Raw genomic sequence first — 24,054 nt, 5'->3', positions numbered from 1 at the left:
TCCAGCTGACCCAGCCTGAGCACAGGGTAGGGCTGAAGCAGCTCCAGAGGCCCTTTGCCCCCCAGTGAGGCTTCACAGCTTCTCTGAGCAGCTTGTTCCAGACAACCTGTTTGATCAGCCTCATGGCAAAAAAAAAAAAAAAGGAAAAAAAAGTTTTTTTTGAGAGAGAAACAACAAAACCAAAAGCTTTGGACAAAACTTTTGGTGGAATCTCCTGTGGTCCAGTTTGTGCTCCCTGTCCATGTTTCTGTCACTGGGCAGCAGTGGGAAGGGTCTGACTCCATCTTCCCTGCCTCCCATCACTATACACATGGATTCCATGCCCCCTGAGCCTTCGCTGCTGCAGATGGAGGGGTCCCAGCTCCTCCCCATGCAACAGCTGCCCGAGTCCCTTCAGCGTTGCTGTGCCCCTTCCCTGGATTCCAGAGGGCACATCTTCTGAGCCAGGGGGGTGCAAGGTCAAGGAGAGCATCCACCACCTCCACTATCCCGGGGCAGTGAAGGACTGCCCAAGAGCCAGGCTGGGGCTGGCAAAAGCAGGTGACAGATAGCTGGAGACAGGGCTTAAGGAAGAAAAGTGCCCAGAATAGAGGAGAACCAGGCTGGGGCTCTCCTGAGATACCCCAAACCCCAGCAGTGGCACCCAGGGCTGCCCAGGATCTGCCAAGGTCCTTGTGAGCCCCTCTTGGCCATCTCTGGAAGGTGATGGGGACATTCCTGAGGTGGAGAAAGGAAAATATCACATCCCCAAAGGGTCCCAGTGATGGAGAAGCCAGCCAGCCTCACCTCAGTCCCCAGGGACCATGTGAGCCCACCTGGGGCACCTATCTATAGTGCGCAGGAGCAGGCAGTGGCCAGGAGCAGCCACACTGGTCCACAGGTTTGACCACCCAGCCACAAGCTACATGCTTGGGGATGCAGGAGAATGGAGACATCCCATAGCCCAGAGCTGAACCTGTGTGCCTGCCCTGGGACACGGGGCTGGTGGGTGGGCAAACAGCTCAGAGCTGCTTGCTCAGGGCCATTGAGTGCCACAGGGCACCACGCCGGGTTCCCTGTTTGCTCAGGGTTTGCAGGTAACAGTACCTGAGGGTAGAGCTGGGACCAAGCTGGGCTCAAGGAAGGGGCCATCAGGGACTTCTTAAGTGCAAAGTCCTGCCCTGGGCAGGCAGAGCCCCCAGCAGCCCTGCAGCTGGAATCCACAGTGGAAGCAAATTCATCATGGACCGTGAGGAGGGAGCTGTGCTGGGACATGGTCTGTGGGGACATGTGGTGCCTTGGCCCGTGGTGGGCTCAGCTCCAGCACTGCTCCCTCTTGCCCACCTCCCTGCCCAAGCAGGGTTCACACTGGGGGTGGCTGAAGCTGCTCTGGATGCCCCAGCCCGTTTCTAAGGATTGCTCTGCTCTTGAGAGGAGTTTTTCCTGGTATCCAATGGGAATTTCTTCTATCCCAGCTTGTGTCACCATCTCCTATGCTGTCCCTGTGCCTGATGGGGGTATGGCTCCAGCTCCCCACACCCAGGAGGCAGCTCAGGGGTTTCCTCTCCTACGGCTGCACAACCAGCTCCTGCCCTGCTGTATCCCCAGCCCAGCTGAATGTCTCCCTGTTTGCTCCCGTGGATCCAGACTAGGACAGGAACCCGCTGGCAACAGGGGGAGGGTCCTGCTGGCACAACCCAGACATTAGGACCTTCTCTGCTGCCAGGACAACCCTGGGCTCCCCAGTTTCCATCCCAGCCCCGAGGTCACTGGGACCTGCCACGTGCCAACATTTCACTTCTGCTTCCATGGGCCCATCCTGCAGTGTCCTGTGCCCCAGTTGCTGGCCAGCTTGGTGGCCCCTGTGCTTGCTGGGTACTGGGGTCTCAGCTGCCAGTCCTTGGAGCCCCCTGGCAGGGGCAGGGGGGTGGCAGCAGGGGACACTTCCATGGTGGCCCGGTTTCGGAGGACCTGCCCAGCCCCATCCTCAGCCCCTCGAGGAGCCCCTCACCATATGCATCATCAGGTGCATCAGCTGTGACGCTATGGCTGTGCAGGACAAGGCGGGTGATGCAGCCAGCGCTACCATGGCCCTCCCTGGGTGCCCAGCCGGCGGAGCTGGGGGCACAGGCCCCGGCACTGATCGTGGTGCTCCCGGCTGTGTACTCAGCCAGCTCATCCCAGCACTGTTTGCTTGGTGCACCCAGGGGACAGTGCTGCCCAGATGGTGTCCAGTGGGGGGGCTGCAGAGCTCAAGGGTGATGCAGTTTCTCACCCCCAGCTGCAGGCTGTAGGCAGGGGGGCAGAGCCCCATGCACAAGGTTGGAGATGAGAAGCTCCTGGCTGCAATCCACTCCTGGGATGCCGGAGCTGAGCCGTGCTGGGGCTCCCTGGGGACACAGACCCTCTTGTGTGGTCCTAGGACAGAGCTGGGTGGTGGAGCTGGGGCACAACTCAGTGGGGCAGGGGCTGCGCCCAGGCTGGAGCCCATGGAGCTGGTGTGGAACCACACTGGGGGCAGCCCTGGTGCCCACCCTGGCCACACACAACACCACAGATGAAGTCCTCACGCGTTTAATGTTGTAGAGGGGCAGCTCCAGTGTTTGGGAATTGCAGCAGCAGAGCTGGAGGGGCAGGGGTGAGCTGGTGATGCCAATGCTGCTCCATGGTTCAGTGCTGACCTGTGCAGGAAACCAGCCTCAGACCCACAATGGTGGGGACCCAGGGACGCCCATTCTAGCCCCTACAGGCAAGGAGATAGGCACCCTGGGAAGCCCTGAAGTATGAACTCCTCCATCTGCATACCCATCCTCTTCTGTCCCCCCTGAGGTGCCTCCTCTGCCCCAGGGCACCCCATGACCTGGCCCCGTGTGTCCCCCCCACCTCAGTCCCAGTGAGGGTCTCACCATGGGGGGAGCTCACCGGCTTCTGCCTTGGCGCCACATCTGCAGAAGGAAAGTAGGTGACAAGACTGGAAACAGGGGCCCCGTCACACTGAAGGACCTGCACAGCTGCACACAGGCCATGGCACAGACACAGCACTGGGCAGGACACTGGGTATGTCCGTCCCTCCCTCCATGGGCATGGCAGTCCCAGCCCCTGGGCCTTGCTGCCCCGACTGCCCCTGCAGCCCTGGGACCAAGCACAGCAGCCAGGCACAGCATGGCACAGCATGGCACAGCACAGCAGGGACTCACCTTCTGCAGCATCAGGTGCCTCCAGGCTCTCCAGCCGGTCCTCATCTGCCGCAGCCTCACTGCCATCTCCAAGCGCATCCACCTCATCCTCGCCCAGCGGCTCTGCAGCACAAGGGGACAGGTCAGCCGGGTCCCCCCCTCCCTATGGTGTGGGCAGCCTGGAGACACTCCAAGAGGGATGGGACCAGCCCAGAGCAGGAGCCTTGCCCTGGTGTGGGACACAGCAGCCCATGAGCCAGGAAGGGTCCCTTGGCAATGCAGAGGGGCCCCATGCCCCATTCCTGTGCAAGAGGGGATGCAGCCCCACATAGAACATGAGGCAGTGGAGGGTTCTGCCCATCCAAGCACTGCTTGCCCTGGGCAGTCCCATGTCCCCCCCAACATGGCAGTGCTTGTCCAAGCACCAGCACCTGTCTGGAACTCGATGGTCCTCAGCATCTCCGCCACATAGTCCACATTGATGGAGAAGTGATCCATGTTCTCATAGCCGGGCTCTGGGCGGCTGCTCATCGACACCTTGGACATGTCTGTGATCCTGCAGGGCAGGAAGATCCCCGGAAGCTGCCGGGGTCCAAGACACAAGGGGTGCTGTGCCCCCAACCATGGCCCAGCAGGGCCAGCCATAGCCAAGCCCCCATGCTGCCCCTGTGACCCCAGCCCTGTGCCCCCCACCTTGCCACTGCCCCCAACCCCATGCCTCCTGGCCCCACTCACTTTTTCAGGAGCTCCTTGGAGTGCTGTGGAGGAAAAGGGGGGGAGGTGGTCAGTGTCTCCCTGAAACAATGGGACTGGGGACTCCAGGAGCCAGATGCCACAGCCGCCCCCCCCCCCCCCCCCCCCCCCCAGCACATCCCAGGGGTAGCCCCCGATCCTTCAGATTGACCCAAGTACCCCCTAGCCATGGGGCAGTCCCAGACCCCCGGGAGGGACCTGCCCCTGCCCAGTTCCCCAGCACAGCCTGGGAGCAGCTTTAGCCCCCTCGGAGGTTCCTGACCCCTGCACTCCACAGACCATGTCCACACAGACCTGCAGGTACACAGCCATCTGGGGCTCCTCCATGGCCTGGATGGCTGACTCCACCAGCTTGGAGGAGGCCTCCAGGTGGTCGCCATACTGGCGGATGAGGCCCCGCACAAGCTGCACCTTCGTCTCCTGCTCCCGCGCAATGCTCTGCAGCAGCTCCTTCTTCCGCTCCTCCAGGATGCTGTACAGTGAGTCAAAGCGCAGCCCCAGGTGCTGCTTCTGCCGCCGGCCATTCTCCTGCAGGACTGTAGAGCTTAGGGCCTGCGCTGGCCCTGCCATGTCCCCACCAGCAACGTGGCACCCAGGGACACCCCCTGTCCTGTCTCACCTCAATGGTGTGGCAGATCTCCTCCATCTGTGTGATGATGGCCTGAATGCGGTCATTCCCCGCCACTAGCATGGCAATGCCATCGCTGAGCTCGCTCTGGGAAGGTATGGGATGGGTATGAGGACCAGCTGACTGGGTTAGGGTCCCCCAGTCCCCTGTGGGCCACCAGGGCCACTCACCTTCTGGCGCTGGTAGACAGCAGGCAGCGGTGCGACCTCACAGTCCTTGTGTGCCCCGAAAACCTTGCAGAGGGAGCAGGTCGGCGCCTCACAGCGCAGGCAGTAGACGTTGATCCGCTCGTCCTCATGCTCCTCACACATGAGGTGCTGCTCGGCCTTGGCATGGAGGGGCCTGTGGTGGGGAACAGGCACCAGCGCCCATGGTAAGCCCCAGCCCCAGGGACACCTCCATCCCCAGGAACATCACAGCCCTTGGGGACACCCCAACTCCAGGGACATTTCCATATCCAGAGACACCTTCAGCCTCAGGGACACCTCCAGTACCAAGACATCCCTGGCCCTCGAGGCACTCCCAGCCGTAGGACACCTTAGCTCCGAGGACACCTCCAGCCCCTGGGGACATCCCGGCCCCAGAGACACCCCAGACAACCGTGGGCCCTGTCACTCCCACACTCCAGACGTACTCCCACCCCCAGCCTTTTGCCCGCAGCCCCCCTGGGCTCCCCTTCACGCACGGGACTCTCTCCCCTGGGGGGTGCCCCGCGGGCTCCTCGCACCTGGCCGACTCCTGCTTGTAGATGTCGATGATGTTCTCCACCAGCAGGTTCCGCTGCAGCCCGTACACCCCGTGCCGGTCCAGCACCACCTCGTGGCGGCACGACGGGCATCGGAACCGGCCGCCCGACGGCACCGCGCTGGAGCCCCGCGACTGCCACAGTGGGTTAGAGGCCTGGGGAGGGCATAGCAGGGGTTGGCCACGAATCTCCCGTAGCCCCCGGCTGCCAATACCCCCCCCCGCTTTGCCGCTGGTTGTGGGAGCCAGCAGGACTGCCGCCTCCCCCCTGGCAGTGGGTGCCGCATCCCCGCGGGCACGGACACAAACACGAGCAAGGACACGGGCACGGGCACGGGCACAGACACGGCCCCCGCGCACCCACGCTATCTGGCCGCCCCCCACCAGTTCTCGCGGGGGCTCGTCCCGGTACCGGGGTCGGATCGATCATCCCCTTCTCCCCCCGGTTTCCGGCCCCACCGCACCTGGAAGACGTCGTTGGCGCACTTGCGGCAGAGGTTGTGCTGGCAGGGCAGGATCACCACGGGCTTGGTGAACATCTCCAGGCAGATGGGACAGATAAGCTGCTTCTCCAGGCTCTCCATGTTCCGCGCCTCCGCCAGCAGCGGCTTCAGCCCCACCGCGAAGTTCATCGCCGCGGTCCCTGCCCGGCCCGATCCTGTTCTGCCGACCACTGTCCCACTCCGGCTCCGGCTCCGGCCTCGTTCGCCCGCTGTCTGCTCTGCCTCTGCCCCAACCCCAGCCCCAGCCCCGGCCCCGCTAAGCCCAGCGCTAATTTTAGCCTCCCAGCCCCGCCGGGGCCGCGGCAGCTGTCGGCGGCATCGGGTGACACTGAGTCACGGCGCCGCGGCAGGCCCCCACCGGCGCCCCCGGCCCGGCTCACCCCGGGCACCAGCTGACCCCCCCACCGGGACCGGCTTACAGCGGTCAACGGCTGATCCCGGGTACTGGCTGATCCCACCGGGACCAGCTGGCTCTGCGGACTGGCAGCTCAGGCGGGGCTAGGAGGAGGCTGGGGTTCCGGTCCCCAAAACCCCACGGCTCCATCCAGTGCCAGCGCCACCACCAACAGCATGGCCGGGCGCCTGGAAGAGCTGGTGCCAGGAACAGCCCGGTCCCGGCACTCGCCCTGACACTCCAGCTATATTTAGGGGGTGAGACAGAGCCCATGCAGTTGCGGGCAGAGGCTGTGTCCCCTTGCCCCTCTCCCCCTGGGATGGGACAGTCCATCCCTCGCCCACAGACACAGCTCTCAGGAGAGCAGGGCAGGAACCAAGCAGTCCTGCTCGGAGCAGCTATCTCCCACTAGGACGCAGGCAGCCAGGGACTGCATGAGCAGGGACAGTCCGCACACATGCCCCAGTGTGGGACAAGGGTGACCGGCCAGGCTCCTGCCACCCCATGCCCCACAGCAGTGAGAAGGGGGGAAGCACAGCCCCCACAGGGCCAGCACTTGCTGGGGGACACAGCTGTCCCAGAAAGGTGACAGAAAAGAGAATGATGTCCACCCCTGTGAGAAAGCACCCCCTCAAGCTGCTCTTGGGACATGACCTGCCCACTCCCCCCGCTGCTCAGCCCCTCACTCCTGTGGGACCCACAGCCATAACCCCATCCCAATCAATACAGGGCCAGGCAGAGGCACATTCTGCTGCAGAGCATTCAGGCAGCCCCTGATGAAACAGACTACCCAGAAACACACTCCCCTCCTGTCATCCTTTAATGGTGCATAAAACCTATACAAACCCAAGGAAAGTGCCTGAACGGGGCCCAGCCCTGCAGGGAGCCTGCCAGCAGCAGTGAGCATGGGGTGCAGCCAGTGCCCCGGGGCTGTGGCAGGGCAGAGGAAGGGGGCACAGAAGGCAGCACCCTAACCCCATGAGCAGCGTTTGGCACCCAGCACCCATCAGGAGGGTCCCTGTGAGGGCAGGTGGGGGGCTCAGCCCAGCCCCAGAAGTTACAGTGCTAACGGTCTCAGACGTGCCCGGCTGTGGAGCCTGACCTGGAGAAGTCTCCACTCACAGCTGCTTGGGCCAGCAGCAGGTGAGGCACTGGGGATCGAGTGCAGCAGAGTGGGCTCCAGGCCACCTCCACCACCAGTGCTGGGAGACAGGGGCATCACCCTGGAGCTTGAGCAGGGGCAGAAGAGCCTCTGCATTGATGCTGGCCAAATTAACCTGAGATTCTAACCACCCTAAGGCTGGAGAGCCATGCCAGGTGGCATGACAGTGGTCCTGGAAAGTGACAGTCCCAAAGGAGGAACTCCTCCCAGAGTCCTGGGGAGCCAGCAGAACCGAGGGCAGCCTCAGGCACTGGTGCTGACAGCTGGCAAGGGCTCCACACTGGCAGGTGGGGGTTGCATCACAACAGGTATCTGTGAAGCTGGAAAAGAAGAGTGGCCCGATCAGTGACTCAGTCCCATCCCATGGTGGTGCTGAGCAGGTATCTGTGATGTCCCAACACCCCCATGAAGGCTCCCATAGACCAAGACTCCCAAACCTCCAGCCCCACTGTGGCAGTGCTCCCACCCCACAGAAAACAGCACAAGTTCCCCAGTGGCAGTCCTCACAGACAGTAATGTGGCCAGTGCTCAGGGAAGGAAACCAGCATGCAGTATGGCTGCTCCTCACGCTCCATGCCTCAGGCCCAAGTGTCTCTCAGCCACAAACAGTGCAGAGGTTTAATGGGGTCCTGGCCCAGGGGCAACTGAGGGAGGACAAGGCACGCCATAACCTGTGCAGTGGTTCCCTCTATCACCATCACCAGTCAGGATCCAGACAAGAAACACCAAGGGCTAGCTGTTACACACGAGCTGCAGCTACATCTGAGCCTCAAGAGCAATGTCCCCACATGAGATGAAGTGGGGGGAGCTCCCCCGGAGTCCTGCACAAGACAAAGCCAGGTGGGGCTTGCAACAGACACAAACAGCCCAACTCACCCCTGTCCTCTGCATGCATCTGCGCCTCCAGGTCCTTGGGGTCGACGTACTTGTAGGACTCATCTTCCTTCGGCGGGCTGCACGTCCCGCAGCAGAAGAAGCAGCAGCAGCAGCAGCAGCAGCAAGTGAGAGCACCGCAGCACAGAGCCAGAGCCTGCAGAGGAAGGGATGGCAGCCCCATGAGACCACCAGAGCCACACCGGCAGTCAAGCCCCATGGGGGCAGCCCAGGACACGCTGGGCTCAGCTCACCTGGAACCACCACTTGGACATGAGGAAGTAGTGCTTGACAGCATCGTCGCCGAACTGCTCGGCCACGTAGAGCCCCAGGGAGCCGTACTGGTCGTAGAGGCGGCGCTTGTCCTCGTCGCTCAGCGTGGCGTGAGCGCTGTTGATCTCCTTGAAACGCTCGGCCGCCGCCGGGTCATCGGGGTTTTTGTCTGGGTGGTACTTGAGCGCCAGCCTCCTGCCGGGGGGGAGTTACGGTTGGGACGGGCCCCGGAGCCCGACACCCCCTCTCCCATCACCGGGACGGGCCCCCCCTCCGCCCGGGTCCCCGCACCGCTCGGCCGCAGCCGCTCCCCCCGCCGTACCGGTAGGCCTTCTTAATCTCCTCGGGGGAGCTGCCCTTCTGCAGGCCCAGGACGCGGTAGAGGCTCTCCCCGACGCGGGACAGCTTCCGCTGCGGCCGCCCGGGCTCCGCCATGGCTTCCGCGCCCCGCGGCGGGGCCGGAAGGACAGAGGGCACGGAGGCGACGGACGCACTTAACCGCCCGGCCCGGCCCGGGCCTGCCCCCAACCGCCGCCGCTTCCGCCCACGACCGCCCCGCTCTGCGCAGGCGCTGCCCCGGTACCGGACCCGCCCCCGGCCTCCCCGCGGGGCACTGGGCGGACCTCGGCAGACAGACGGTGAGAGCCGTTGGTACCCACGTACCGTCAGACACGGTGACACCCCCACTGAGCCCCCCCTCACACGGTAACACCCCCTCACACATCCCCTGTACACGCTGACACCCCCATCACCCACACACCCCCCACCACCCTAACCTACAGCCCCCACACGGTGACACCCCCATTACCCACACACACCCCCACCACCCTAACCTACAGCCCCCACACGGTGACACCCCCATCACACACACACCCCCCCTTCATATACAGTAAGTCCTCTATCAAACACACCCCCTGCACATAGTGACACCCCCTTCACATGACCCCACTCACACCCCCCCGATACCCCTCTCACACAGCCCTACACAATGACATCCCAATCACACACACCCCTGCACTAAAACACCCCCAACATACCCCCCCCCCCCCCCCCGAGACAACACCACCATCACACCTACACACAGTGACACCCTTGGCATGCAGCCCTGCTCATGGTGACGCACCACACGTGGTAGCAACCCCCACCCACCCTGTCCCCATGTGCCCAGCCCCAGTACAGGCAGGAGGTGGCAGCCTGGGGTGACAGGGTTGCGCTGCTCCTTTATTGGGGTACAAAATGAAGGCAGCCGGGGCAGCGGGGGGGAGAAGTGGGGTGCAGCAGAGCCAGCAGAGTGGGGACAGGGACCAGGCCCTGCAGCCCCAGGCCCTGCTCTCTTCCCGCTGCCTCAGAGGGCAAGGGGAAGCCACTGCCACCATCTTGAAGAAGAACCTGAGCAACAAGGGTGGCAGCAGCAGCTGGGGAGACCATGGCCAGGGCTGGGGAGATCATGGCCCGACAGCCAAGCCTGGGATGGCTGGGGAGCCATGGCCCCACTCCCCTGGGATGGAGTGTCAGAGCGGTGGGGACAAGGTGGTTCCTTGGTTCCCAATCCCTGATGTTTTTCAAGTAGCTGGCCTGCCCACAGGAGACCAGATGGGGCAGCTGCTCAAATAAATACAAATAAATACAGATTCCAGCACGGGAGCTTGCCCAGTGCCCAGGGAAGAGGGTGACCGGCCCCTCAGGCACAAGCTGCAGGGAGACCACCCCTCCCTCCCGCCAGCATGGCCAGCCTGGGGCACAGAGGCAGGGGCCAGAGGTGAGGAACACCCTGACACCATCCCTCCCTTCTTGGAGGGTTGCCTCGGACCCCCGAGGGGCTACTCCTGCAGGTGGAAGGGGGGCAGGCAGCAAGGGCTCGGCCTGCAGGCAAGAGAGCTGGGGGCTGCAGGTGGGGGGCATAGGCTGGCAACTCAGAGCCCCTCCTGGGGGCTGTAGCCAGCCTGGGTGGTGGCCCCATGGCCAGCCAGCTCAGCAGTCCATGCCGTCACTCTCACACCAGGCAGAGGGTCCATCGGTGCCAAAGTATCGGTCCCCAAAGTTACCTGGAGGATGAGGGGACAGAATGAGGCAGTGGCAGTGGTCCCATTGCAGTCCCCTTCCAGGGCTCCCTCAGTGCAGCCTCAGAGCCCCAGCCAGGCAGCTGGGGTGAAGGCCCACAGCCCAGGCCACCCTCTTCTGTCCTCACCGATGCCAGGGATGATGTGGAACTCTTCATTGATCCTCTTGTCCACAGCAGTGGTGATGATGTGGACACGGGGAAAGGCATAGGCCACAGAGTGCACCCCCATCTCCGCCATCAGCAGTGACAGCAGGAAGATCCTGTCCTCCTGCACATCATGATCCTGCAGCACACGGGAGCCGTGAGACCCAACCAACGTGTCAGTCCCACCCCATGCTCTGATGCCCTCTCCACTCACCAGCAGGACACGCACTGCCATCATGGCCGCGGCCCCCGTGGACACAGTGCTGTCCATGAGGATGACATAGTCCTCGCTGATCTCCTTGGGAAGGCGCAGGTAGTGGAGCTGTGAAGGGAAGGAGAAGTGGTCACCCACCCAATCACCACACAGTGCCGAGGGGTCTGTGCTGGGGCATCGGCACTGCTCACCTCGGGCTCTCCCGTGTCATGGTTGGTCTGAATGAGGATCTTGCCCAGGCGGATGTCCTTGCACACAGCAGTCAGGGCTTGCTCCATGGTCTCCCCTGCTCGCAGGATGGACACACCAGTGATCTGGGGAAGGGATGAGAACACATTTGCCTGGCACTGTGCAGGGGAAGCAGCTGCTCTGGTGAGCTCCTGTAGCTTTGGCGAGCTCCTGCAGCTTTGGCGAGCTCCTGCGGCTTTGGCACTGCGGAAGAGGGAAGCAGCCCATCTGCACAGGGACAGATCCTGGAGCCACCAGGTTTTCCCAAGTCCATGCTAACCCAAGATGGGGCAGCCATGTGCTCATGGGGAGAAAGAGACTGGGACAGTGTCTCACCCTCTGTCTGTGGAACCGCTTCCCTTCATACGTGGTCCCCTGAGGTGTCTCCACGGTGACCGACTACAGAAACGGAGAAGGGAGTGTAGAGAAAGCTGGACCCTGCATGGCACGGGGGCTCAGGAGGGGGTGATGTGGCCCAGGAGCTCACCTTCAGTGGCAGGAAGGAGAGGGCATGTTCAATCAACAGCCGCATCAGGCGCTTGGAGTAGAAGATGAATTCGTCCCTGGTTGTGTCCTTGTTCCTGTTGAAGGAAGGTGCCTGCGTGAGATGAGAGCAGAGTCTCTGCTCCACCACATGGCAAACAGGGCTCTAGAGGAAGGACGGCACAGAGAGCAGCCAGTGGGAACCTGGAAGCTCTCAGGAAGGAGATACAGTAATTACCACTGTTCCTGGGCTTGCTGAAGACCCATGGTGCTGCTGTCTAGAAAGGACTATATAGTCAAAAATTGTGTTCAGTTCCCCTGGAAGGAGGATATAAAGCATGCAGGTAATCACGCAGATTGGATGAAGTAAAAGGATCCCACATGGTGCTGCTCAATGCTCTTTGGGACATGGTGGACAGTTCACAGCTGACTCTGCATGGCAGGCTAGCTGGACTAGCAAACGGAATGAAACCAACAGCAAAAAGGAGGGATAAGCGAGCATAACATCAGCAGCCTGGTACAGATGTGCGCCCTGACCTGAGCAGAGATGAGGCAGGTGCCTGAGAGGCAAGCACAGAGGCACAGCATTACTTGCTCTGAGCATGACCTGTAATTGCTGCTGAATCTCTGCTGGAGGATTTGCAGGGCTGGACATTTACGATGTAACTGCTGACTGTGTGGAAAGAGCCAGGAGAAAAAGGGGGGACGACAGCAGCACAATGTCAGGCAGCACCATCAGTTCTTGAGGCAACAGAGACTCAGGAACAAGCAGCAAGGGCTTTGCACGGGTCCTGCAAGGGGAGCAAAAGGCCGGACAAAAGCACCTCCAGTACAGACCACAGCACAGCCAGCTCCGGGAACACCTCTGCACAGAAGCAGCACAGCCAAGAGCAGCTGGGTTAGCTGACACCAGTGATGGGAAAACACCTGATGTGTTCTCAACTCCTCTCCATCTCTGTGCCAAGATAAACTATTGCCAGGAACCAGGCGGATTCTGAAATACCTGGCATTATCTCATCACAACCCTTAAGTGCTGAGGGCAGCAAGGAATACAATAAATAAAAAGCAGTAAAACCACAATGGGGCTGTAATTAAGAGGAAACCTCTCCTTCTCCTTCAGGAGGAGTAAAGGAACTGTACGTGCCCACACAATAATCCCAGTGCTGGGCAGAGGGGGATGAGGCTGGCTTTTCCTGTGGGCAGCATTTTGACCATCAGCACATGTATGTGCTGTACCTGAACTTGCTCACCACATAGAAGAAAACACTGCACAAAACCTTGCATTTCCTGCAGCACACGGATCTCAAAGCACAGTAACACAAGTGTGTACAGAGCTCCATTTAATGACAGGCAGGACTGTCTCTGTCCTGTGTTACTCGGGGTATTTCCAGATGAATGGAACAGCTCCTCCACCAGCACTGTCAGGGTCAAGTGCCTGAAGGCAAAGTACCAAGAGGTCACTCAGCAGGAAAAGAGCAGAATCTGGGATCTGCTCGTCATTTGAAATGTGACCATAAAGACCCCAACAACATCTATCTAAACCTCTCCCAGTCTGTGGCTGCTTTGGCAAAAGAGCCAGTAACAGGCTGTAACATAAGGATCATTTTACTGGAGAACTCTGAGAACAAGCTTCTGGCTCCCTGGCTGAACAACAAGCAAGGGCAGGCTGACACTGAAGGACTCTCTTTAAGAAGACACAGCTGAAATCTGCTTTCTCTTCTGTGACCTGTGCCTAAAGCAGTGCAGCCTGCATATATCCCTGGTACATTCTGGAGGATGTAAGGAACAAAGGAACCCTTCAGACATTTGCCAGTTTCCAGATGGAAGAGGTGGATCTGGCAACAGTCCAGAAGCAGCAGAAGGATATTGAATATTTTTACTCTGTATTTTAAGACATCATCTGCCACTTCTCACATCTCTCCACAATGACAGACAGCCCAGCCAACAGTGCTCAGAAGGATAAACAGTCACAACTATCTGGAGATACTTCTGCAGCTACCTGGGTAACTCACTCCCGAGAGCTCTGCAATGACCAGAAAACCTAATGTGGACATTCCCAACAAGCCTGGGGACAGCGAGGCGCTCCTAGAGAAGTTGTAAGATCAGTTCTGGTCTGAAAGAAACAGGTATCAGCCCTACAGCTCCTCAGGGTGGGCTGTCAGCATGTGCACCCCCCACGCATGGGCTTAACCCACAGCAGCTCTGGAAGCACCACCGAGCTCCAGGAACAGAGCCTGCAGCAGCTCTGCTTCCCCAGGCAGTCACCCCTGACAAGCCCCACACCAGCCATAGGTCTGCTCTGCATGGACAGGGCCAGCTGGAAGCTGCAACCAGCCTCTGGCCTGCATGGGACAGGCCCATTGGTGCTCCCACAGAGGCAGGATCCTCCACAGCCTCCAAAAGACATCCTGATGACCATAGGATCATAGAACTAACTAGACTGGAAAAGCTCTTTACTATCAAGTCCAACCGTTACCCCAGGACTGCCAAGTCCACCACTAAACCATGTCACTAAGGGTCTCACGTACATGCTTTTTGAACACTTCTAGGGAGAGTGATTCTACCACTGCCCTGGGCAGCCTCTTCCAGTGCCTGACCATCTTTTCAGTGAAGACATTTTTCCTAATATCCAGTCTAAACATCCCCTGGTGCAACTTGAGGCCATTTCCTCCTGTCCTATCACTCGTTACTTAGGAGACCAGTCACCTCCTCTCTCCATCCTCCTTTCAGGTAGTTGTAGAGAGTGATAATGGAGGATGTATCCATTAGGGATGGAGGACCAGCCTTGGCCCTGTGCTGCAAAGGCCTCAGTGTGCCTCCCTTTTTGTGCATGGGCAAAGACAGCCAAGGGACTTCTCTGGAACCAGGGACAAGCAACTGCTGATTATGCAAGGGGAAAGGGTGCTGCAAGGGAGGGCAGCCCTAACATTCCCTGGCAGCAGTGGAGGACCCTCCCTGCAGCAGTCAGAGAACGGGACTGCTCCAGCAGTGCCTCCGTGCCAAGAGTGCTCCCAAAGGGACACCAGACCTGCTCACCCAATGACCTCACAGCACCTTCCTTTCATCACCCAGGCAAAGCCCAAGAGCATGCACTGCTTCAGGCACTGCCCAACCCCTCAGCGGAGGTTCAGCCAAATCACAACACAGAGAGCTGGGAATCCCCAGCTGAGCACAGCAGCCACCCACTCCCTAGGATCCCAGTCTTTCCTGCAGGGGATGGCAGGAAAGCATTGGGTGGCCTGACAGGGACCAGCAAGCATCTGGCTTGGAGCCTGAACACAGTGTCATATCAGCTTAATTCACAAACAGGAGGGTCCGTAGCTGAAAGCCAACTGTAACATTCAGGCCCCCAGGAAACCTGAGCATTGACAGGTTTCACATCTGAAACGCTTCTGTAGTGTCTGCAACTTCCTGGCATGCATGAAGGACCTCGCTCTGCCCCTCACTGAAGCACCAACAGCATCACATTTCTCAAGGGCAGCTCCAGCACAGGACAACGTGTCCTGTGGAGCACAAAGTCCAAAGGCTCAGGCCAGAGCAAACTTGCTAAGAGAGGTGGGTGACCCACGCCACCCACAGGCTGTGCTGCAGGGGATGTCCTGAGCATGCTTTCCATGGACATGTGGGTACCAAGATGCAAGCGATGGAAAGGAAATGCCATTCTCCTGTGGCAAAGAGAGTGCAAGATGCTTGAGAGATATTTGGGTGCAGAAAGGACTGTTCAGGTGCAACAGAGTCCTGATGGGTGGCACAAAATGCTTCAATTGACACTGGTGATCTGGACTGGATACCAAAGCATTTTGTTAAGTGGGAAGATACAACCCACAGCATTATTACACTGTCCTATTCTATAGGTACATTGGTGATAAAAGGAAGACAAGGGAAAACGTGGGCCCTCTCCAGAAAGGAGACCTGGTTACCCAGGACATGGAGAAGACCGAGGTACTCAGGTTTTTTTTGCCTCAGTCTTCATCAGCAAGAGCTCCAGCCACACCACCCAAGTCACAGAAGGCAAAGGCAGGGACTGGGAGAATGAAGAACTGCCTGCTGTAGGAGATGATCAGGTTTGAAGTCACCCAGGGAGCACAAGTCCATGGGACTGGATGAGATGCATCCATGAGTCCTGAGATAACTGGCAGATGAAATTGCCAAGCCATTATTCATATTTGAGAAGCTGTGGCAGTCCAGTGAAGTTCCCACTGACCTGAAAAGGGGAAATCTAACCCCCATTTTTAAAAAGGGAAAAAAGGAAGACCCAAGGAAAAAACAGTCAGTCTCACCTTAGTGCCTGGGAAGGTCACAGAGCAGATTCTCCTGGAAACTGTGCTAATGCACATGGACAATAAGGGGGTGATGCGAGACACTCAATGTGGTTTCACTAAGGGCAAATCATGCCTGATGAACATGGTGGCCTTCTACAATGGGGCTACAGTGTTGGTGGATAAGGGAAGACCAGCTTTCACCACCTATCTGGAATTGTGCAAGACATTTGACACTGTCCCACACAACATCCTTGTCTCTGAACTGCAGAGGCATAAATTTGATGGATGGACCATTTGGTGGATAAGAAATTGGCTGGATGGTTGCACCCAAAGAGTTGAGGTCAACAGCTCAATGTTCAAGTAGAGACCAATGATGAGTGGTGCTCTTCAGGGTCAGTAATGGGACCAGTGCTGTTTAGCATCTTTGTCAACGACAAGGACAGTGGGATCAAGGGCGCTCTCAGCAAGTTTGTTGATGACACCAAGCTGTGTGGTGCAGTCAGCATGCTGGAGTGAAGGGATGCCGTACAGAGGTACCTGGACAGGCTGGAGAGGTGAGACAGTGTGAACCTCATGAAGGTCAACAGGGCCAAATGCAAGGTCCTGCACCTGGGTGAGGGCAGTCTCAAGCACAAACACAGGCTGGAGAATACTGGATTGAGAGCAGCCCTGAGGAGATGGACTTAGGGGTGCTGGCCGATGAGAAGCTCACCATGACCTGGCAGTGTGTGCTTGAGCCCAGAAACCAACCGTGTCCTGGGCTGCATCACCAGCAGCGTGACCAGCAGGTCTAGGGAGGGGATTCTCCCTCTCTGGTCTACTCTGGTGAGAGCCCCCTGCAGTCCTGCATCCAGCTCTGGTGGCAACAACACAAGAGGGACATGGAGCTGCTGGAGCGAGTCCAGAGGATGCCACGGAGATGGCTCTGAGGGCTGGAGCAGCTCTGTTCTGGAGACAGGCTGAGGGAGCTGGGCTTGTTCAGCCTTGAGAAGGCTCAGGCGAGACTTCTGAGCAGCTTCCAGTGCCTATAAGGGCTGACAAAAAAATCTTGAGAGGGGCTTTTGAAAAGGGCCTGTAGGGACAGGACAAGGGGAAATGGCTTTAAACTGACAGAGGGGAGACGGAGATGAGATCTTAGGCAGAAGTTCTTCCCTGTGAGGGTGATGAGGCCCTGGCACAGGTTCCCCCATCCCTGGCAGTGTTCAAATGTTGGTGCAATCTGCTCTAGTGAAAGGTGTCCCTACCTATGGCGGGTGTTGGAACTGGATAAGCTTTAAGATCTCTTCCAGATAAACTGTTGTGTGATTTTGTGATACTTAGACTGATAATGAATAAAATAATTCAGCTGTTCTAGTGCAGGACTATGTTTGGGTTTCTGCCTCTCCATGATAAGAGAAAATTGCTCTGGAAACCACTTCTCCCTGAGATGCCAAGCCTGAATTTGCCTTGACTATACTCGGTGAGATGCTCATCTGCTGCCACGACATAATTTTCCAGGAGGGCCCTCACAGACAGAAGGCTGAATCACAGAAGAGCCTCCAGTGTTGAACAACAGGGAAACCACGTTGGCTGGCAGCAGCGTGGCAAGCCAAGATCAACAGGCTGCATCCAAGGGAACTGCACTGGGGAAGACAGGATGGAAGAAGGGAGGCTGGAGGGAAATCCTAGTTCACAGTTCCCTGGTGCATCCACAGATGCCAGGCTGGGTGTGCCAAGGCACTCCAAAAGGCAGTGCTGGTGGGAACACCAGCACCCCACAAGGGGTCCCACTGTGGAATGGGGATGATGGCACCGTGGCAGCCGGCATGAAAACGAGATCAGATCTGCCAAGGGACAGTAACTTCACACACAGAGGTGCGGGAAGCTTGGCAAAAGGTGTGCATTTGATCCCCTGACAGTCTGAGCCTCTCCATCAAGCACAGAAGAACCTCAGAGGGCAGGAAGCAGTGCCTCGGGAGCAGAGGGAAGCCCAGAGGGTCACATGTGAAAATCATTTAACAGCTCCACACTACACTGAAGTCATGCAGAAACATGTGAGCACTGCCAAGCATCACCTACAAGCACCAGGAATACAAGCTGCCTTGCTGTCACCAAATACAGGAGAGTTCCTCAGCTTAGAGATCTTGGTAACAGCACTTCCTCAGCTTCCCCTGCTTTCCTGGGCTGCAGCAGGATTTGAGGGGGTGGCTGACAGGCCAAGTCAACGCCCCTCATAAGCGTGGTTATTTTTCATTTACCATCTGGAAGAGGCAAAATCTGCCTCCCCGCAGCCCTGCCATGCACACCAGCCAGCTCCCTGAGCTCAGCTCCAGTACAGTAACTCGGGATCAGCAGCGCTGCTGGAATCTGACCACAGTCCAGACGGGTTTGGTCCCTTCCCTCCCAGGGCAGCTGAACAAACTCCTAAGTCCAAGCAGATTAAGGTTATTAGACACTTGTGGCATAAAGGCGGAGGCACAACACACCGCTCCCAGCAAGGCACAGGCACACAGACTTCAAGGATGAAGAGGGGAACAGCAGCTACAGATGAAAGAGGATCCAATGTCTGCCCATGGTGCTGTCCCTTCCAGACACAGACTGGTTCAACCTGGCCTGTGGCACTGCTCACACTCTTCTGAGAGAGCACACAGCAGTGTCACGCTGTCGTCTCTTCCAGGGAAACAGGAGGAGCCATAGGTAAAAGGTCCCTGCCAGTGCCTCTGAGCAGGAAGGCTAGAGATGGGTGGGCTGCTGCACAAAGGCTGGCTGGTTCTTCTCACCCTGCATGACCCCAGGAAAGGGAAAAGTGCTCCTTTGCAAGCAAACAACATTTAGCCTCTGGTGGTGCTGTTCCCCAAGATCTCCCTTCCACCTTCATTTACCATTGAGCACAGCCAGCGGATGAGCTAGAGAAATCATCTCAGGCCATCAGAAAGCTGATGCCACAGCAGTGCAAGGAGACACTGAAGGGACACAGTCATAACTGCTCCAAAGTTCCCTTAGTGACCTGAACTCGGAGCTACTAGAAGCGCACAGCCTAGTGGGGAGACACATGGGCTTCAGACACTGGCACACATCTCTGCCTATTGAGCATAAGGTGCCACATCACCAGGCTTTTACTGCTGTGAATGGCCCTTGGAGCCTGCGCTGCCACAAGGAGGAGTCACAGGAGGAGCCTGGGGAAGGAACAGTTTGTTTCCTACCAGGAGGCACACCACCTGCATGTAGTCACGTTTGAGTTCTCTAAACCAACAAAGGGGTGCTGGTAACCAGCCACAGTGTGAGCAGGCACAGCAGAGCTTGGCATCCCCTTCCTGGTTTACAGCCCAGGGACAGAAACACACACAGGGGTTGCAAGCTTCTAAACCACAGTAGTGAGGAATGTCTTTAGTGGCCCCACAGGATTCAGCTCGTAACCCTACACTAGTGCTACTGTCACCTAGAAAAAAGGAGTATTAGTGAGGAATGAAAAGATCAAGTCATGGAAGCAGCAGCCTGGGTCTTCTCTAAGCTGGCTCTAAACTCAAGTGCCTCAGTAGAGGGGCAGTGAGGGCACCTCACCCCATGTCACCAGCTACTATGCCTGTGCTCCAGCTAGCAAAGAGCTAACCAGTCTCCTCTCATCATAAGAAACAGCTGCTCAAAAGTCACCCCAGAGCAGACAGGCTGAGTGTTTGTTGCCAAAAAAACGTCTGTAGGGTGGAATCAGCTCTGTTAAGTCCTGATCCAAGAAAACCCCTATGGCTGAAGCCTTTAAGGCAGATGAGGAAAAACTGACACCAGGTTTTGTAGTGTGATCCTACAGAACAGCCCTTCTGCAGGAAGGGAACTCCAAAGGAGGCAGGGACCTACCTGATGATGGTGTGCATGCCTCGCACTTGTGGAGTGTTCTCCAGGACGCTCAGTGTCTTCGGCAGGGGCTGCCCTTGGTGGGCAGAGGCCAGAGCTGCCCTGAAACAAGGCAGCAGTGATCAGAGCTGCACAGCACAGGCACACAGAGCCACTGCGCTGGACACACCACAGAGTGGGACATGGCCCCTGGCCAAAGGAAGGCTCCTCACAGAGAACCTACGGCACAGGCTGGACATCAGAAAGTGCTTTGGTCTTCCCACCTTGATCCCCAGGAAAGCCCCAAGACTGGTACCAGGTATGAGATTCCAAAGCAGTACCAACCCATAAAAGTGGGGCGAACCTCCCCTGACAACAAATCCAGCTCTCAGAAGCCCTTGTACACATAAGCCTCTATACCAGCACCCAGGGAACAGGAGGAGCATCTCTGCATGTGAAGGCCTTGCACCCTGGGACTGGGCTGCCCATGCTGCAGTGAGCTTTAGGGACAAGGACTGTCCCTCTGCGGCTATGTGAAGTCCCAGAGAACAAGGACTGTTCAGGGCCCTTCTCCCATAGAAGGGAGCAGCCTGGGACAATCCAGAAAGTAGGACAGGAGCTGTGCTCCAGAAAGGGATGAAAACAAGGCAGTGCACTGGTCACAGGAGTCAAAGCATAGCTGCTGTGAGATGGTTCACACAGGAGCCTGCAGCCACAGTGTGATGACCCCCAAGAAGGTGAATGCAGGGCAGCCACCTAGACAGCTGAGGAAGAGCAGCTATGCTCAGGCACCTCAGCAAAGCTTTGGCCAGCAGGGACAAGAAGAGGCAGGACCTGGAGAAGAGTGGGTGCTCGTGGCCCTCCACCCCCAGCCCAGAACCAGCCCCTCTGTGGATGGCAGGGTCTCCACATACCTGACAGTGATCTCACGCTGGGTGGTGGAGCAGAGTCATCCAGTGTGGCAAGAACGGAAGGAAAGGAAACACAGTCACTGCACCAGGCACAATCACCCACAGCAGCCCTGGCCCAGCTCCCACTGCTTCTCCTGGGGTTAAACCCAGAGAAGGAACACCAGAGCCGGAAGGCAAGGGCAGACTGATGTGGCACAGCCAGGATGAGCAGAGCGGGGAGAGCCGAGATCAGAAGAGCTCTCCAGGACGACAGCATGTGAACAAGGCCAGGCCAGACTGCAAGTGCCAGGCGTCACTGTACCCAGACCTGTCCCAGTTTCCCCAGCCCCTGTGTCACAGCTCTGTCTGCCCCAAAACCTTTTGTAGAGAGGTGACACCTAGACCCTCTCCGTGCTCCAGAAGCACAGGGCTACTGAGCACCCACATCCTCCCCTCTGTGCAGAATCCTCCTCCTCACCTGCACTAGCAGTAATCAAAGAGCCCAGAGCTCACCTTCTCCAGCTGGCTGTGCACATGCTGCACAATGAGGTCTAGGGCCACAAAGTTTTCCCCACCTGACAGCAGAGCAGAGAAGCTGAGTCAGAGGCACACTGACCCAACCCCATCCTAGGACACCTGCTGCCAGAGCTGGGGTCAGGTCTGGCAAATGCAGCAGTCTCACCCCTGGGCACCACGATATCGGCAACCTGCACAGTGGGCTCGATGTACTGCTCAAAGGATGGCTTCACAAACTTGTTGTATTGCTTGATGACACCCGCGACATCGCGACCACGTTCCATGATGTCGCGTTGCAGCCGTCGCACCAGCCGGATGTCGGAATCCGTGTCCACAAACACTTTCATGTCCAGGAGCTGGAAAACTGGGAAGAGTGAGCACCCCCTATGCATCCCCCCACCAGACCTGCTGCATTCCTCTCATCCACAGCTCAGCCAGGTCTGACCCCCACGGCGAGGGCACCCAGCGTTGCCTCTCCTGAAGCCTCAGATGTGGAGGGGCTCTACCAGCAGGCAGGAGGGTGACCTCCCCCTCGGCAGCCCCCACCCATCACCCTGCCCCAGCAGCATCAAGGGCCAGGCCAGGCCAGCACCCATCCCACTGCAGCACACCACTGCACATCCCCTGCCACACCACACGCTAAGATGGGCCACCAGTCGCACCAGGCAGCGAGCGATACCTTCAGCAACTCCTTGTTCGCAAAAGCCAGAATCCCTTCAAAGACGATGACGTTGGCCCCATACACTGTTTTCTGTGGGCAGATAAGAGCTGTGCTCGTCCTGCCCACCTCACACCCACTGCGGCAAGGCCAGCACTCGGCACAGATGGCACAGTCACAGAATGGGTTGGGTGTGAAGGAACCTTGAAGCTCATCCAGTTCCAACCCCTCTACCATGGGCAGGGACACCTTCCACTAGACCAGGTTGCTCCAAGCCCTGTCCAACCTGGCCTTGAACACTGCCAGGGATGGGGCAGCCACAGCTTCTCTGGGCACCCTGGACCAATACCTCACCACCCTCAGAGGGAAGAATTTCTTTTCTTCTTCATATCTCATCTAAGTCTAACCTCTGTCAGTTTTAAGCCCTCAGCCCCTGACCCATCCCAGGCTCTTACCACCCATGTGCAGCACTCCCTACAACTGTTCTGTATCACCCAACATTTAAGGGCCCTTATTCTGATCCCTACACTTGATATTCCAGCCCTGTACTGACAAAGAGCCTTGTTCCAGAGCCCCCAAACCGCTGCATCCCAGCTCCTTCCCTCTCTGCACTCCATGCTCCCCACTGCAGCCTCTCCCTGCACTCTGCGTTGGCCCCCATTTCAATCTCCATCTTCATGTCTCCCTGCCCCCTCCCTGCCTCCACACCTCAACCCCCCCCCCCCCCCCCCCCCCCCCCCAAGAAACACCCCTGATGGCTGGAGCCCCTCCCTCCCTGTGCCCTCCCAGGTCCCACAGCCCCCACACTCCCTATCCCTGCCGACAGACATCCCTGCTCCCCAGGGCTCACCCAGTCTGCCCTCCCCAGTGCCCATCCCAGCTCCCCCAGGGCGCCCACCCCAGCTCCCCCATGACACCCACCCACTCCCGGCGGCGGCTGTGCGTGGTGAAGTCGTACACCGGCACCTTCACGCTCTTGCCCTTCTTGAGCTTGCGGAGGACACTGACGAGCAGCTCAAAGTCGAAGGCATCAGGGTGGTCAAAATTGTAGTCGCTGCGGGCTGCCAGAGCCTGCTGCCCCTCGTCCAGCACCTGCAGGCACCATCACCACTCAGTGCCATGCCAGAGCCCCCAGACCCCATCACTGCCACGCCAGACCCATGGATGCACTAGCACCGCCACTGCTCTGTGCTGCCCTCGTGGCAGCCCTCACCTTGTAGAAGGAGTCCATGGAGAGCAACACGACCCAGGGCACGTCCAGCGCCTCGATGATCCGCGTTGCCACTGTTGTCTTGCCCGAGGCACTGCCACCGCACAAGCCTGGGGGTGAGAACGGGATCACCGCGAAGGCCCCGGCTCCCTCAGTGCCCGGCTTCAGCTCCAGCCCGGCCCCATCACTCCCTCAGCCGTGGCTCAGGGCCTGGCTCCATCATCTACCTCGTCCCAGCACCGGCTCCAGACCCATCCTTGGCTCCATCACTTCCCCAGCCCTGGCTCCATCCCTGCCCCAGCCCGGCTCCGGGCCGCAAGCTCCATCCCAGCCCCATCCCGCCGCTGACCGATGACGAAGGCCTCGTCCACGGGCGCGCCGGTCTCGCTGTACCAGGGCGGCCGCCCGGCCGTGTAGATGGTCCGCTTGCTGGTGCGCAGCAGCGGCGGCTCCGGCTGGCACTGGCTGGCGGTTCTGCGCCGCGGGGAGGGCGCCAGCGGCAGCCGGCTCAGCAGCGAGCCCAGCGGGCCCGGGCCGCGCTCGGGACCCGCCGCGCCCCACGCGCTACCCCGCCGCTCCTCCGCGCCCGCCGCCGCCATCTCCGCGCGCCGCCGCGGGCCGCTCGGTTCGGGATGGGCCGCGGGGGCTGCCGGGACGGGCCGCGGCCGCACGCGGCTCCCGGCGGCCCCCGCGGCCCCGCCACGCCCCCGCCACACGTGGGGACCCGCGGGAACCGGGACGGCGGGTACCGGCGGTAGTGGGGTCTGGCCCGGACGCACGGCCAGAGCCTCCAGGGACCGAGAACCCTCCGGACACCGTGGGCAGCCCGTGCCCGTGTCACTCGCGCACGGGGGAGCATGTCCAGGGTCCCCGTCCCTGTGCCCATTGTATGCCCATGGCCTCCGGTCCTGGGACTGAGCACCGCTGGAAGAGCCTGGCTCCCTCCTCCTTATCCCGTCCCTGCAGGGGTTTACAGACATGGCTTCCATCACCCGGAGCTTGCCCTGCTCCAGGCTGAGCCGTCCCAGCTCCCTCAGTCTTCTCCCACAGCAGAAATGCTCCAGTCCATCCAGCAACGTGGTGGCCTCTCATAGA

General features: G+C 59.1%; 3 protein-coding genes across 3 annotated transcripts; all 3 read right to left on the bottom strand.

The window, feature by feature from the left end:
- Window positions 1-1,546: 1,546 nt before the first annotated feature.
- On the bottom strand, window positions 1,547-6,000 carry TRIM54 (tripartite motif containing 54). The gene is made up of 10 exons (XM_057396783.1): window positions 5,745-6,000; window positions 5,264-5,436; window positions 4,707-4,878; window positions 4,528-4,623; window positions 4,203-4,436; window positions 3,891-3,913; window positions 3,587-3,711; window positions 3,177-3,278; window positions 2,785-2,924; window positions 1,547-1,627 (listed from the first exon to the last, which is right to left on the bottom strand). Exons 1-10 carry the CDS (start codon window positions 5,910-5,912, stop codon window positions 1,547-1,549), a joined length of 1,314 nt encoding a protein of 437 aa, XP_057252766.1. The 5' UTR covers window positions 5,913-6,000.
- Window positions 6,001-6,979: 979 nt separating this feature from the next.
- On the bottom strand, window positions 6,980-8,973 carry DNAJC5G (DnaJ heat shock protein family (Hsp40) member C5 gamma). Its single transcript, XM_057396833.1, has 4 exons — window positions 8,808-8,973; window positions 8,467-8,680; window positions 8,216-8,369; window positions 6,980-7,659 (listed from the first exon to the last, which is right to left on the bottom strand). The coding sequence occupies exons 1-4, from the start codon at window positions 8,918-8,920 to the stop codon at window positions 7,583-7,585; spliced, it is 558 nt and encodes a 185-aa protein (XP_057252816.1). The 5' UTR covers window positions 8,921-8,973; the 3' UTR covers window positions 6,980-7,582.
- Window positions 8,974-9,986: 1,013 nt separating this feature from the next.
- On the bottom strand, window positions 9,987-23,559 carry LOC130592478 (uridine-cytidine kinase-like 1). The gene is made up of 14 exons (XM_057396829.1): window positions 23,309-23,559; window positions 22,963-23,069; window positions 22,671-22,841; window positions 21,771-21,842; window positions 21,258-21,447; window positions 21,089-21,150; window positions 20,600-20,616; window positions 19,710-19,808; window positions 11,621-11,714; window positions 11,470-11,532; window positions 11,097-11,219; window positions 10,906-11,013; window positions 10,674-10,830; window positions 9,987-10,530 (listed from the first exon to the last, which is right to left on the bottom strand). Exons 1-14 carry the CDS (start codon window positions 23,556-23,558, stop codon window positions 10,457-10,459), a joined length of 1,587 nt encoding a protein of 528 aa, XP_057252812.1. The 5' UTR covers window position 23,559; the 3' UTR covers window positions 9,987-10,456.
- Window positions 23,560-24,054: the final 495 nt, after the last annotated feature.

This window comes from Pezoporus wallicus, unplaced genomic scaffold, assembly GCF_028554395.1.
Source record: "Pezoporus wallicus isolate ANWC-B61680 ecotype Strahan unplaced genomic scaffold, APGP_CSIRO_Pwel_v1 contig_7265, whole genome shotgun sequence".
Classification (NCBI taxonomy): Eukaryota; Metazoa; Chordata; class Aves; order Psittaciformes; family Psittacidae; genus Pezoporus; species Pezoporus wallicus.
This window is presented reverse-complemented; position numbering and strand designations above follow the sequence as displayed.